Below are 13,876 nucleotides of genomic sequence, written 5' to 3' on the forward strand. Positions count from 1 at the left end.
TCACTGTGTATAGTCAGACTACTAATTAGCAGTAACTATGAAATGCTATAATGATAATTATTATAATTATAATTATTTGTTAAAAAAACTTACATTATATTAATTATTATATTATAATTATTTGTAATAACACTTACATTATAATAATAATTATTATAATTATTTGTAATAACACTTGCATTGTAATAATAATTATTATTATTATTATAATCATTTGTAATAACACTTACATTATATTAATTATTATAATTATAATTATTTGTAATAACACTTACATCTGTATCATCCTTTTTGTTTGGAATGGGATTCAATTTACTTTTCTCAATGTTCCCAAATAACCCTTTACCCTGTTAGAGAAAAATTAACAAAGGCTTAGTGAAGACAAGGGTCGACTTACTAAAAGGTAAAGTAAAATCCAATTAATCAATAGGGAAATCAATCATTTAGTTGTCACTTAAAGTCACTCCTGCATTTTTACACGAGATGACGTAGTCAGCCAGTGTCTTAAATTCGGGACCGCATTCCTTTCGTCGTCTTGGGAGTCAAAAATTGCCTTGTTTTTTTAACTTTCCCGTATCCCGTGCCCGTCCCGAAAGAATTGTGTGATTTTTATTGGCTGCAACATCGAATCACGTGCAAGTCAGGTTGGATTGCACCATAAATGTTCATTTCACCAGAAATGCATAATTTTGTTTACGACCTCACTGATGCGTGACATGGCACTTTCCGCGGGTAAAAGCGGTAAGTCGAAAGAATAACTTCCAAGAAGCACTCGACATTTAACACGGTGGAAATTAGAGAGTTCCTGGCGAAGGAATCATGCTTTGTTTGACATTTGTAGAACCACGATGAGACTGAGAAGAGGTCATTTATAAGCTTACGTTATCGTATAAATGGTAATCACTAATGGATTTCCAGTACAAATACAAGGGAAACAACATAACGCCATCATCGTGACTCAAACTATTCCATTAGCAAGGATAGTTTTATCAATCTGCGAAGCATACAATATTGGAATAAATGAATCAGCATCACGCGTAAATGCCAGTATAGGCATCTTGTTAAATATGAAAAGTAAAATAGAATCAATCAATCAGTCACTCACTCAGGCAGGCAGTCAGACACTCAGTAATTCAGTCAGAAAACCATTCCAATCAATCAGTCAGTCAGTTGGTCAGTCAGTCAGTCCGTCAGTGACTCAGTCAGAAAATCAATCAATCATTCAACCAGTCACTCACTCACTCACTCAGAAATTTAGTCCTGAATAAAATCAATCAGTCAGTCAGTTATTCAGTTGAATAGATCAATCAATCAATCCATGAATCAGTCACTAAAATCAATCAGTTAATCAACCATCAGCCGACCAACCAATCAATCACCCCATCCATCCATCAATCAATCTATTCATGAATAATTCCATCATTCCATCACTTAGCCACTCAATTTAGTCCTTCAGTCACTGAAAGACTAAATGGACTAAATGGACCGCCGACCGGTTAGCTCAGTTGGTAGAGTCCGACACTACCGTGTTGGAGGTCGCGGGTTCAAACCCTGGCCGGACCACCACTCAGGGTCTTTAAATAACTGAGGAGAAAGTGCTGCCTTTGTAATGACATCTGCAAATGGTTAGACTTTCTAGTCTTCTCGGATAAGGACGATAAACCGTAGGCCCCGTCTCACAAACCTTGTTTGTAAATAACTCTGTGGGACGTTAAAGAACCCACTCACTATTCGAAAAGAGTAGGGGACGTAGTTCCCGGTGTTGTGGTGTCTTTGTGCGTATGTTCTCATGGTTGGGTGGGAAAATGCGCAGAGATATTAGCTGCACTTAAGCTACTCTACAATCCGAGGGTAAATAAAGATTAATGATGATGATGATGATGACTAATCATATAGTCAAAGAACAAACCATCATGAACTTGCCAACAGATTTTTTTTTTGAATAATTAACTTTAAAATACAACAAATAAAATAAATGCAAGTTACTGTACTTTTGAAGTTGACTTTCTGTTTGTTCCATCTAACTTCCACTCAATGAGAAGCTGTTCAAGCCTTGCAGCAAACCTGCAATATTATTATTGTTGTAGTGAGTTTCAGTAAATTTTATTTTAATAGGAAATTTTGAATTCAGCACTGCTGGTTTAAATGGAGCCCTGTATCTAAGCATCACTATGTACATGCATATATTTTAAAAATTTTCAAACCAGTTTGATTTTGAATTCCCTTTGTCTCAGATTATGGTAATGAACACTGCACAAAGGGCAATACATATTAAACTGGTTTGAAAATTTTAAAACAAAAACAAAATTTAAACCACAACATGTACAAGTAGCTACTAACAGAATTTGTTTGCTAAAAGGGATGTAAAGTCACTGACGCCTAACAAAGTGTGCAAGGGCACTAGGAAATTTTCTGGTACAACATAATTTGTATTGTTGCTTAATTTCAATTTCAACTGGATGTGGTTTATTTCAGTTTACAACATGATCTTGGATTCTTGGCTTGTTGTGATAAATTGAATCAAGTGACTGCCTTAAAGTATTCCCCCACAATAAATATCAGTGTTGTATTCTAACTCAAGAAAAGTCAGTGATTCATTGAAAATTTGAGTCCTGACCACTACAGCTGTTGTGTAGGGCACCTGGGAAGGCTAGGTATACACAGGGAGTTTGAAATCAGTCTGTAATAGGGACATATGGCCATTTTAATGGACTTTCTAATAAATCATCAAAGATGTCTAGTCGACACTGACTCTTTTCACCTTCATCAAATGCCCTGTATTGCAGTATTTAAGGACAGTGCCTCCTTTGGCTACTGCTCATGCATTCTGCATATCTTGGGATGGTCTGAGAACCTCTAATTATGAGGGATTCCCCTACGGCAGACCGTGTATAGTTTTTGATCGGTATGCTTTTTTTTGTCGTAGTCACAAATTTGCACATTAATACAGGGCTTCTGATAGGGTGCGGAAAAAATTTGGAAATTATGCGGCACTTTTAAGTCTCATTATGCGGCAAGAAAGGTCTATTATGCGGCAGATTATGCGATTTCATTTAAGCTAATTTAACCTTGTTTTATTAGGTCTAAGAGGGGCACAATCCATTTTTTGCTGTTCAAGAAGCAATTAGAGCACGGAGAAATGAAGAAACAGCTGAAATAAATCATTTGTTGGCTCATTTCAAATTATTGAAAATCAGATATTGCTAATTTGGTCAAGTCAGCGTTTGTTGCTTCCCACCCGCATTTTTTTCCGCGTTCCGCTTGTGTGACTCAGCTTCAATGTGCTTGTCAACCACAGACTTTCGAAGATGATCAACCACTATGTTGCACGGAGAGCAAAACATCTAGGAAGATCGAAGGAGACACTGCTCGCAGGGTAAACAACAGACCATCGTCAACATGAAACGTTCCTTCGGGTACTTTCTTGCCCTGTCTTTTGCCGAAATATTTACGGGAAGGTGCGATCTTTTTTTTCTCCTGCGAAGAAGCGCTCGGCGTTTTAACAACAAACTTATCCATAATGAGGGTGTTTGTTTCAATTAAAACAAAATAACTACATATTGCAAACGACTATCAAGCAGTTTTCACGCCAATACCTGCATCGCAAGTATGAAGGGATCAAATGACATCTTGAAAATATATCAATGATTGTGATTGGTGTATTTACATAAAAAGATTGTTTATTCTGGGCCAATGATCACTTGTTTAATATTGAAAACCAGCACCAGGTCCCCAGCATGTAAAATAAAGCATAGAACGCCTGTTTGTTCGCTCAATCAACAAACGAACGCTTCCAGGTGATTTTTGATGCCTTTTATAAGAAAATACTCCTTGAGATAACGCTTAAATTATCGGAGAACTTAACATAAAGCGAGATTTTTGCTCTTTTTTTCTTAAATTGTGCGATTTTGTACAAATTCTGCGATTTTTCATGAATTATGCGATTTGTTGCGATTTTAGGTCAATTATGCGAAATCGCAACATCGCATAATATCAGAAGCCCTGATTAATAATTTATTCATTAAACTCTGTCCTTTCCTAGTAGGGATCTACTGTACTGATGTCTTCAACAAAAACGGCTCAATCAAAATCTATTATTGGCGTGTATATCACGAGGGAGGGGACCCCCTCGTCGCTCCCTGTGTGACGTCAAATCATCATTTGATTTATTCATTAAACCTGGATTAAATTTTGCTCTCTCCTTGTGGCGGCCATATTGTTTACAAGTTTTACACTCAACTATGCCATTTTCAAAAATAAAAATTAACCCTTTTGAAGCAGTAAATCGAAAGAATAACTTCTAAGAAGCACTCGACAGTTAAAACGGTGGAAATTGGAGAGTTCCTGGCAAAGGAATCATGCTTCTGTTTGACAGTTGTAGAAGCACAATACATGGAGGAAAGGTCATTGATAAGCTAAAATGCACATCACATCATCACATCAAGCATACAATGGGAATAATAAATGAGGCCACATTGCATCCCGCGAAAATGCCATCAGGGGCATCTTGTTTCTTAAGAAAAATGACTACCAATTCAAAGATATTTTTGCATGGTTTTTGATTATGTGAGAAAACAAGGACTTAGCAAGAGCTTTTGAAATCCAAAAAGAAAATTTGGGAAATCATGCATTTTCCAGAGATAATTTTTCAATTTGTCAAAAAATACCATACATTGTTATGTATTTTAATGCTTTTTGGAGATAATGTTGGTTAAATATCTCTGAAAAATACATGGTTACCCCCAATTTTCTTTTTGGATTGTGCAGTTCCAGAAAAACTCATACCCACCCCATGGAAGGTTATCGGAAATTCTAAGGGGGAGGGGGGTCTTAAAAGTCAAAATTTTAGAAGCAATGTATGAAGCTAAATTGGAATTTCCTGGGGGTGGATGGGGGGTGCATAACAAAAATTCTTCCATGGGTGGAGTATGGATATTTTCTGGAACTGCATATTCCAATGGCCCTCCCTAAAATACGCTTTTTCCGCATAGTCATAAACGGCGCAAAAATGCTGCCGTATTAGGAGGCTTCAGCATCCCCCTACAGCTTTACATTGATAACTGAGCATTATGGAACTCAACAGGAGCTTTACAATACTAGCAGTTGACAATTTGAGTACTTTATGTCAGGCTACATGAAGACTTATCTTTTGACCAGCTAGTCAGAACTTTTAACACAATTAGTGACAACCCAGAAACTAGTTATGTCAATAAGCGCTTTAAATTTGGCGAAGTTAAGCTTAATATCAGCCTTAAGCTGAAGCTTAGATACAACTATTAAACTTCTGGGGGATGACATCATTTGCCAAATCCGTCAAATTCTGGTATTAAAATCTTAATCATTGAATAATACTGGGATAAACTAGTTAGACAAACAATCAGAGATTTTAAGGTTTCCGTATGCCACTTAAAAATAAAGTTAAATTTATATGAACAAGCTATAAATAAATTAAACATTTCTGGTAAATTTCTACCTTTACCTTTCCCATTCCGACGAGGTTGTAAAATCTGTTATTTCAAACACTTCATCCTCCTAAAATTTTCAGAAATAATACCAGACAATAAAATGTTAACAATCTTTATGTTGGGTCGTTTAAATTAGTTGTAAATGCGTTATTTGCGGGTTTCGTCAAAAAATTGTTTTCTACTCACTTCGTCAACTCCGTCCGCCATTTTGTTATCGCGTTCTGAGCATGCGCGATCGCGAAAAAGAAATGTAAGGAATTCAAGAACATTTTGGTGACTTTTGCTGCTCCTTCTAATGATATCAAAAGACTTTCTGATTTTCCACATCAGATTAGCCTGACATTATATTTTTATATAACAGATATATAAGAAAATAAATTTAGTAATTTTTTTGAAAAAGTTGAGAAGTTCTTAGATTGTGACGTCATTGACTTGTCCCCAATCTCCCATCTAAGAACTGCGTCCTTCGTGGGGTAAACACTTGATTTGGTGTGGTCGAGAAGCTGAACTGTTTTTCAATGCTTCCTCCAGCGTATTCCTAAACGTAAGAAGACATTAATGCCTGTAGTTCGTGGTAAATGGGTTATAGGCTTGCATGAACGACATGGACGTTATATAAGTCTGTGTAATGGTAATCAGAGAGCTATCAGAGAAGGCGATACTTACGACCATGGGATGGTTTTCAGCGACAGACCGCTTCATCTTGGCGAGGTTTTTCAGCTGAAAATTGAGGAATTAGAATCAAAATGGGCTGGATCGCTGGTAAGTGAGGATCAAATACAATTTAAATGATGTTATTACAAGTCTGTGAAATAAATTCAGCAAGGTTATAAACACAGACCTCATGCAATGGTATTTTGCTGTGTTTTAAATGAATTGGCATGATACCAACAGATTCTATCATGAATTGATACAGTTAACATAGTTTGTTACGTTTTGATTGTCAGCTTAAAGCTCAAATAAGATATTGATAACTATTCAATAGTTTCTTTAATTAATATTCACCATTTTTAGCATCATGATTGTAAACGGTAATTTATTGTAAGTAATTATTTGTGTTTACAGTTAGTCCAATGAAAGTAATAAAACTTAATTAAACCAAATCGACTTACATGCCCCATTCTGTGTCACCTATTTGTAGTGTTACTTTGAATGGCCAAAAGTATCCTTGTTTCAATGGAAACATTAAATTTGTTTAATGATTCAGTTTTACAATACCCTACTTGTATATTGAAACATAAGGTCTGCAGGTCCGCGGTTCTCATACACCTAGTCTGACTTGACTGACTTTACTTATTTCCTTGACCCCAAGTGGGGAAATGGGCCAGTTTTTTATCCTCTGGAGTCAGGCAGGTAGTTGTGCTGCTCCCAATATAACATTGCTTGTTTGAAGAATTTTAGGTTTCCGTAATCAATATTTTTTTACGGGATGGGGGGATTGGCCCCATGCCCAACCCCCAACCTGGAAGGCCAGGGTTTTCTGTTAGGGTGGCCTTCCCTTAGCCACTATACCCTGTTATTTACAAAGGCGCTGGATACTCCGCTTATGCCGTTGTCGCTCAGCTGCAGTGGGACATACTGCTTTACTAGGGTTGTGACGAGGACATGCGACAGCGGACTTTACAAAGCACACCTAGGGTGAGTTGCATAAAATTTAACGTCAGGTGTAACTGCTTACGCCAGACCTTCAGCCCAGTCACATTCAGTATTTTAATGTCTGGTGATAGCATTTACGCCTGCCGGTAAGTTTTATGCAGCTCGTCCCTGGTGGCCCCAATGTACTCCACCGGGACTCCTTACCACCCTTCAACCCTGCTCACCTAGGGGCTGTTTGTTTACATGGAGGGAGGAAGATCCTAGAGGGCAGATCATCCTAGCGCCACATGTTTTCTCTATTCAGTTTACATGCAAAAAGTTGTACTTGGCCCAAGCACTAGGATCTTCCAAAGGATAGGAACTTCCTAGCTGAGAGATAGGAAGATCCTAGCACCATGCAAACTACTTTTGCTTGGAAGATCCTAGTACCAGGGACAAAACGAACAAACATGGCAGCAGCCGGGCGTTCAGCTGCTTAAGGCAGACAGTTATTCTTCTTTTCATTCTCCACTTGGTAACCACTTTGGCTGAAATTTCTGCATGTAAAGCAAACAAAAAGTTTTTCCGCCTTGTAGGATCTTCCTAGTGCTAGGATCTTCCTCCCTCCTTGTAAACAGCCCTCTAGTCTGAACATAGCTATTTTTTGGTGCCTGGGCACAGGCACTACCTCAGAGGGTAGTTCTTGCCCGGCTCCTTGGGCACTAAGGAGTCTGAACAACATCCTTCTCTGCCCCAGGCACAGGACCCTGGCATGGGCCCCTAGTGAGGACAGGGCCTAGTATTAATTATCTTTGGTTGCAGATGGCTAGAATTGAATTGGACATTTACAACTTGAAAATTTCCAAGTTTGTCCTGTGTATTTGGAGTTATTGCCAAAAAAAACTAATTTTAAGGATGGTGCCTACTAATACAGAATTATTTTGCGCAGTTTATGATTATGCAGAAAAAGCAGATCTTGGCAAGGGCTACTGGAATCCAAAAAGAAAATTGGGGGTAACCATGTAGTTTTTAGAGATAATTAAGCAACAATAATTCTAAAAGGCAGTAAAATACAAAGAAATGTATGGCATTCTTTCCCAAATTGAAGCTTTATTATCACTGAAAAATGCATGGTACTCCCAATTTTCTTTTTCGATAGCAAGGGCACTTGCTAAGTTCTGCTTTCGCCGCATAGTTTCACCGCAAAAATGTCCCTGTATTAGTAGGCACCCCCCACAGGAAACCAGAGTATCTTGTGATGCACAGTAACAAATTTAAAGTAGGCACCATCCTTATTAATTTGTTCATCCCAGGAGAAGTCACTTAATATTTTCTTGCTATCAAGAGCGATAATTTTTTATCTTAGAGAAAAAGAACCTTGTCAAGTATTGAGCAGTTTTTGACCAAAACTCAGAGAAATCTCTATGGCAGAGAAACACAGAACTGCAGTGACTGGATTTTCAATATTTTATCGATTGGCTAAACTCAGAGTTATGTGCTGATAATACTACTGTGACAAATATGGTTAATGCATGCATCAGTCAAGAAGTGAGCTGAAATTTAACATTTCCATCGAAAGGCAACAATTCTGAAGCTGTTGGCCTTCTGAAAATCCTTGCTTACCTTTAGTTATTTCGCACTCTAAACAACATCCGTTTTCCATTGGAAAACAAAAGGAATTGACTTTTCCATGTTAATTAGCAAGTCTTCTGTTTGAGAAAGTGAAAGGTTTGAGATAGCTAGTGGAGAGTGGAGAGTAGTTTGAGTAGCCAATAGAGTCTCCTGGATGCAGAACGAATCTTAGTGGTCACCAAATCTGCTGGATTGAAGCAGCTTTTGAACTCAGGTTTTGACTTGAAATGTTCTCAAAACTACAAAATTTCAGTTTCTAGGTAAACTCAACCTTCTATTGTGCAGTTCCAGAAAAAATCCATACCCACCCCATGGAAGGTCATTGTAAATTCCTAGGGGGAGGTGGGGTCTTAAAAGTCAAAATTTCAGCAGCAAAGTATGAAGCTAAACTGGAATTTCCCAGAGGGAGTGGGGGTGCAAAACAAAAGACTTTCTGTGGGGGGAGTATGGATATTTTTTCTGGAACTGCATTGTGGAATGGGTAGACAGAACTTGTAAGGGGTGCAATGTCCTCTTGTCAGCCTACCTGCCATGGGAAAGTCTGTAATTAAATAGATAAATAAATAAATAAATAAATAAATAAAGTCGAGTTTCTTGGTGTAGTTTTGTTCATCTTTTACCCATTCTGTTATATAACAGACATTCACAGAGACCAAAGGAAAAAGGTGATTTTGCCAGAAAGTAGGAAGTAATATATCAAACAAGAGGAAGAGTGTTTCCTCCGATTTCCAAACACCGAGAAGTAGGTTGGAAAAACAAGGCGCAGCCGAGTTTTTTTTAACCAACTTCGAGGTGTTTGAAAATGGGAGGAAACTCTCTTTCAAGTGTTTGATATACACGTAGCTTCTCAAACTATTGATAATTCTTGGAGGAATTCGAAGCTAAAGTTCATAAAATTTTATGATGATTAAGATCACATTTCTAAACCCCCTTCACAGTAGTGATTTGCTTTGTTTTGACTTGATGAATTGTTAATGAGTTTGAGAAGGGATCAATTTTTCATGGTGGGATGGGTGGGATCATTTGGGCCCGTTTTTCAGGGGGGGGTGGGGTAAATTTGAGACATTTTGGGATGAGAAGTGTGTTAATGATGAGTTAATGATGAGTACATGTACAAAAGAAAAATCTACAGATTTCAGATCTTCAGAGGTTGGCATATCAGTCTGTATTTGAGACAGCGAGAGTCTTCTGTACAACTCTAGACAAAAATCTATGAGACACTTGACAGAAGAAGCCCAAGTACCCTTCCCTTCCCCCTAATCAAAGTCGGAAAAAACTAAAAACATGTTTTCCTTTGGAGCTGCGGGGGAAAGGGAAAGTAAGGTGCCTGAGTGTTACAATTTTTTTTTTTTGGGGGGGGGGGGGAGGGGGGGTAGGTAGCTATGGAGTACAATATTTGGGATTCAATATATTGCACTGCTCTTGGTCAATAAGAGTTGAGAAATCTGATTGAGTTTAACACATTATACAAGGTACCAGACTTACCTGTAATAATTGTAAGGCTCAGAGCATAACAGACTTATGTGTATAATTTCGGCTTGTTGTTGTTGTTGTTGTTTTAGCTCAGATTCACCAGAGTTTTTGCATGTTGCCTTGAATTCCTTCAGGAAACATTACTCCAATGTTTTATTCACTGCTTTATGCTTTGTTTTCTAATGTGTTTGCAGTGATCTAGCTACCAAGAAACCTGCAGAGAAAAACAGAAATCTTGCCCATAATCATAGTTTTTTTGAGGTAAAATAGCAGATAAAACATTGCAGTAATGTTTCCTGAAGGAATTCAAGGCCATATGCAAAGACTCCAGTGAATCTAAGCTAAAACAAGAAAAAGCTATCTGAAATACGACATAACTCAGTTATACACTGAACCCATCAATTTGGGTTTCAATGTATCGCACTGCTCCAGGTCAATGAGAATTGAGTAATCTTATTAAGTTAGAACATTATACAAGGTGCTAGACTCAATAATTATTATTCTAAACGTTAGGTTCCAATCATCACTAGCCAATATCAAAATTATAAGGGGGTAAGTTTCTAAAGAAACTGTTGTGCTGCGTCGGTGGGGAGTAGAGACGAATGTTTGGTTTATCAACAGAGTTGATAATTAAAGGTAAATTGGCCACGGTAAAGAGATTCCAGTGCTGACATTTCAAGCGGTTACCTTACTTCGAGCATTAGCCCCTTGTTGCCCTCACGCAATGAAGGGCTAACACTCAAATCTCGTTACAGTGGCCTTTAGTTATCAACTCTGTTGATAAACCAAACATGGGTGGCCTTCCCTTAGCCACTATATCCTGTTATTTACAAAGGTGTCAGAAACTCAGCTTATGTCATTGTCGCTCAGCTGCAGTGGGACGTACTGCATTACCAGGGTTGTGATGAGGATATGCGACAGCCAGTGTTCCAGATAAGAGAGGGGTCTCAGGTCAAAAACCCGAGAAGCCTGGCTTCCTGACCCGACAAAATGAATGGCAAACTTAAGAAGATTTAGAGAGAACCAGAGCTATTGACCCCTCAAAATTCTTCATTGACTCTCTGATTTTGAAAGTTATCTGGAACACTGGACAGCGGACTTGGCGGCAGAGCCTATGACACTGTGGACATTTCCCAGCATTTACGAAGCACACCTGGTGGCCCCTGTGTACTCCACCGGAACCCCTTACCACCCTTCAACCCTGTTCAACATCGTGATTAGTGTAGAAGAAATCTTATACCTGTTCTTTATTAAAGCGCTATTTGTATTTTGCAGAGATTTGGAATCACCACGCGGAATCCCAACTGCCCTCACACAAGGGTTGTAAGAGCGGCAACAGATTTGTTTACTCCCGAGGGCAAGGACTATTGGATGCTCTCTGGTACTCGAGTCCACAATGGGGAACTCGAAAAAGAATATTGTTTTAGTATCCATTCACTTAAAATAAATGACCTTATAGGTGTTCAAGTGACAAGCCAAGGAAACTTAAATTATTTTGTTAATGGAGTTAATCAAGGCCCTGCAATATCTGGAATACCTTCAAAGAAAGAGATATTTGGTGTGTTTGATGTTTACGGCAGGACAAAGCAAGTCTCGTTGAAATATTTTGGAGGTGGGTATTAATTGTGAAACAATAGAAAATAATATAGAGCTGATTTTTTGCAATAAAGACCTTTAGGTTCAATTAATAAATTTGAGTACGTCTACAAATACCAGATTTGACATCAAGTTTTGAACAAAGATCTAAGAAGAGATGTATTCTAGGAACCCTCAGTTTACTCTTACTGAATGACAAATATCACAATTTTTTGTTTTGAATGATGACAGCTAAGCCCTTTTGTTATTCCAAAATTTCAAGATCATCTACATTTCAAGGACTTGTAGTGAAATTATGATGGTTATCTTGTTTTAAATGAGACTGGTTAACTTTCACTTGTTCTTTGTCTATTGGAAAAACTTGTATTTGTAGTAGAATCTTCAGTGTAGGAGTCTCTAATTTGGGCTTTAAGGGCAACAACATACATATACTTATACATCAATGTCTTTCACCAAGCCCTTCAGTTAATAAGGGAAACAAACATATATCTGTAGTCATTACCTTAAAGTTCAGTTTCTGGTGAAAAGAGTCACTTATGTCCACAAATGCACCTAACCCTGAATTTGGGTACTTCATATTAAATAGACCTTTTTGTCGTTTTCACATGATTTCATGTTTGACAGAATTATTTGTGTTTTTGTAAGAATTAAGGTTAGGGGACACCTTGTGATGTCTATCATACAGTCCATGAATCTTATTAGCGTGCATTTCTGGGCATATCTCAAAAGAGTGACAAGGACATAGGTGTGATTTGCAAAAGTGTAACCAGAAATTGTAAACTGGTGTGTTAGGGCCTCGGCAGCCTGGAGAATAAGTTGTTGACACCAATTTGAAAATGATCAGTAACTTTGTTTTTGTCTGTGAGATTTTGGTCTATTTTGATTGGCTTAGCGGCCATGGTATATGAGCCATTATACCATGCCGAGACGTAGTGAAATAGTTAAATTGTTTTCTGGTTGGTCTTGCAAAGCGAAATCAGCATGACCTAGCAATATTCCTTCTTTTTTTTTAATAAAACAATGTTATTCCACTCACGTTTGTTAGACATGACCATAGCCAACTCGACACTACTTGCCTCATTGCCCATCTATCATCTCATATCCAACATGCGATCTTCGAATAAATATTGTTAATACCATGTGATTGATATACTTGTTTATTTTGTTTTATAGTGGGAACTCTGGAAGAGCTGTGCAAGGCTGAAATACTAAAATGGGTTAAGGACAAAGATAAATTAGACGAGTTACCCCTACCAAAGATTCTCACAGACTTTTTAAAAGAGTGACTATTTGTAGATATCTTAAATATTTATATTGAATATTAAATGCAGACTCCAAAAAAAGCAAAGGCTTTTGAATCTTGATGTACAGTTTCTGTTGATCTTTGGAGTTTTCGCAGTGTCTATGCAAAGCAATAACAGATACAGATGCTAATGCTAATGCATTGTAGGACAGGGATTATTGGTAATGGAAGAAAATAGTTATCATTCCTTTTTTTGTTTTATATTTTTCTGTTTTTGTTTGTTTGTTTGTTTTTTAGTGGTATGCTTTTGTGTTTGGAAACTGAGAGGAACGAAACCCTTCCACCCTCAAAATTATTACAACTATTTTCCTGCTGTGTTATTAGAATATTTCCAAAGTCTGTTAATATTATTCATTTAGTACTGACCATTCAAATGAAAGCTACTGAGCCTTGCTCACCTTTGGTGCTGTTTATTATACTATACAATGTGGTTCTAACTTTTGAGTTTGTGGATAAAATCCTAAAGTGTGACCACTCAAATAAAAGCTACTGAGCAGTACTTTCCTTTGTTGCTGTTTATTATGCTATATAGGGTGGTTCTAACTTTTAAGTCTGTGAATGAAATCCTAAAGTGTGATCATTCAAATGAAACAGGGCTGTCAACTCTCCCAGATAATCCAGGAGTCTCCAGATTTTGAACCGTATCTCTCGGTCTCCAGATTTATGTCTGTAATCCCCTGATTTTGAGCCGTATCTGCCGGTCTCCAGATTTATGTCTAATCTCCAGATTTTGAGCCAGATTTCTCCATATTTACGTCTGTAATCTCCAGGATAATTGACGAAGTTTGCTATTTGTCGTAGAGTCAATTTTCTGAGAAGAAAATCTGAAATG

At 37.6% G+C, this 13,876-nt stretch overlaps 2 protein-coding genes across 4 annotated transcripts in view; one reads left to right on the plus strand and one right to left on the minus strand.

The window, feature by feature from the left end:
- Positions 1-5,869, minus strand: part of LOC146481870 (rab3 GTPase-activating protein catalytic subunit-like) — a 31,316-nt gene extending 25,447 nt beyond the window's left edge. Inside the window, exons 1-4 of one of the 3 annotated variants that reach the window (XM_085107967.1) lie at positions 5,652-5,869; positions 5,480-5,532; positions 1,992-2,064; positions 276-347 (exon numbers count right to left, since the gene is read on the minus strand). In XM_085107967.1, the coding sequence (XP_084964093.1) occupies positions 276-347; positions 1,992-2,064; positions 5,480-5,532; positions 5,652-5,792 (339 nt within the window). In that variant the 5' untranslated portion in view covers positions 5,793-5,869. The remainder of the gene's footprint in view (positions 1-275; positions 348-1,991; positions 2,065-5,479; positions 5,533-5,651) is intronic. The other 2 variants (XM_085107966.1, XM_085107968.1) reach the window with 2 other exon arrangements.
- Positions 5,870-5,908: 39 nt separating this feature from the next.
- LOC146481871 (neuralized-like protein 4) lies at positions 5,909-13,175 on the plus strand. Its single transcript, XM_085107976.1, has 3 exons — positions 5,909-6,227; positions 11,421-11,757; positions 12,915-13,175. Exons 1-3 carry the CDS (start codon positions 6,024-6,026, stop codon positions 13,025-13,027), a joined length of 654 nt encoding a protein of 217 aa, XP_084964102.1. The 5' UTR covers positions 5,909-6,023; the 3' UTR covers positions 13,028-13,175.
- The last annotated feature ends 701 nt before the right edge of the window (positions 13,176-13,876 follow it).

This window comes from Pavona decussata, unplaced genomic scaffold (genome assembly GCF_977016875.1).
Source record: "Pavona decussata unplaced genomic scaffold, jaPavDecu1.1 SCAFFOLD_48, whole genome shotgun sequence".
NCBI lineage: Eukaryota > Metazoa > Cnidaria > Anthozoa > Scleractinia > Agariciidae > Pavona > Pavona decussata.

Bases quoted from the DNA above. Each gene is read 5' to 3' on its own strand.
- LOC146481871 (XM_085107976.1), top strand. From the start codon at position 6,024: ATGCCTGTAGTTCGTGGTAAATGGGTTATAGGCTTGCATGAACGACAT. The intron at 6,228-11,420 runs GTAAGTGAGGAT...TGTATTTTGCAG, and splicing joins CAAAATGGGCTGGATCGCTG to AGATTTGGAATCACCACGCG. The intron at 11,758-12,914 runs GTGGGTATTAAT...TTTGTTTTATAG, and splicing joins CTCGTTGAAATATTTTGGAG to TGGGAACTCTGGAAGAGCTG.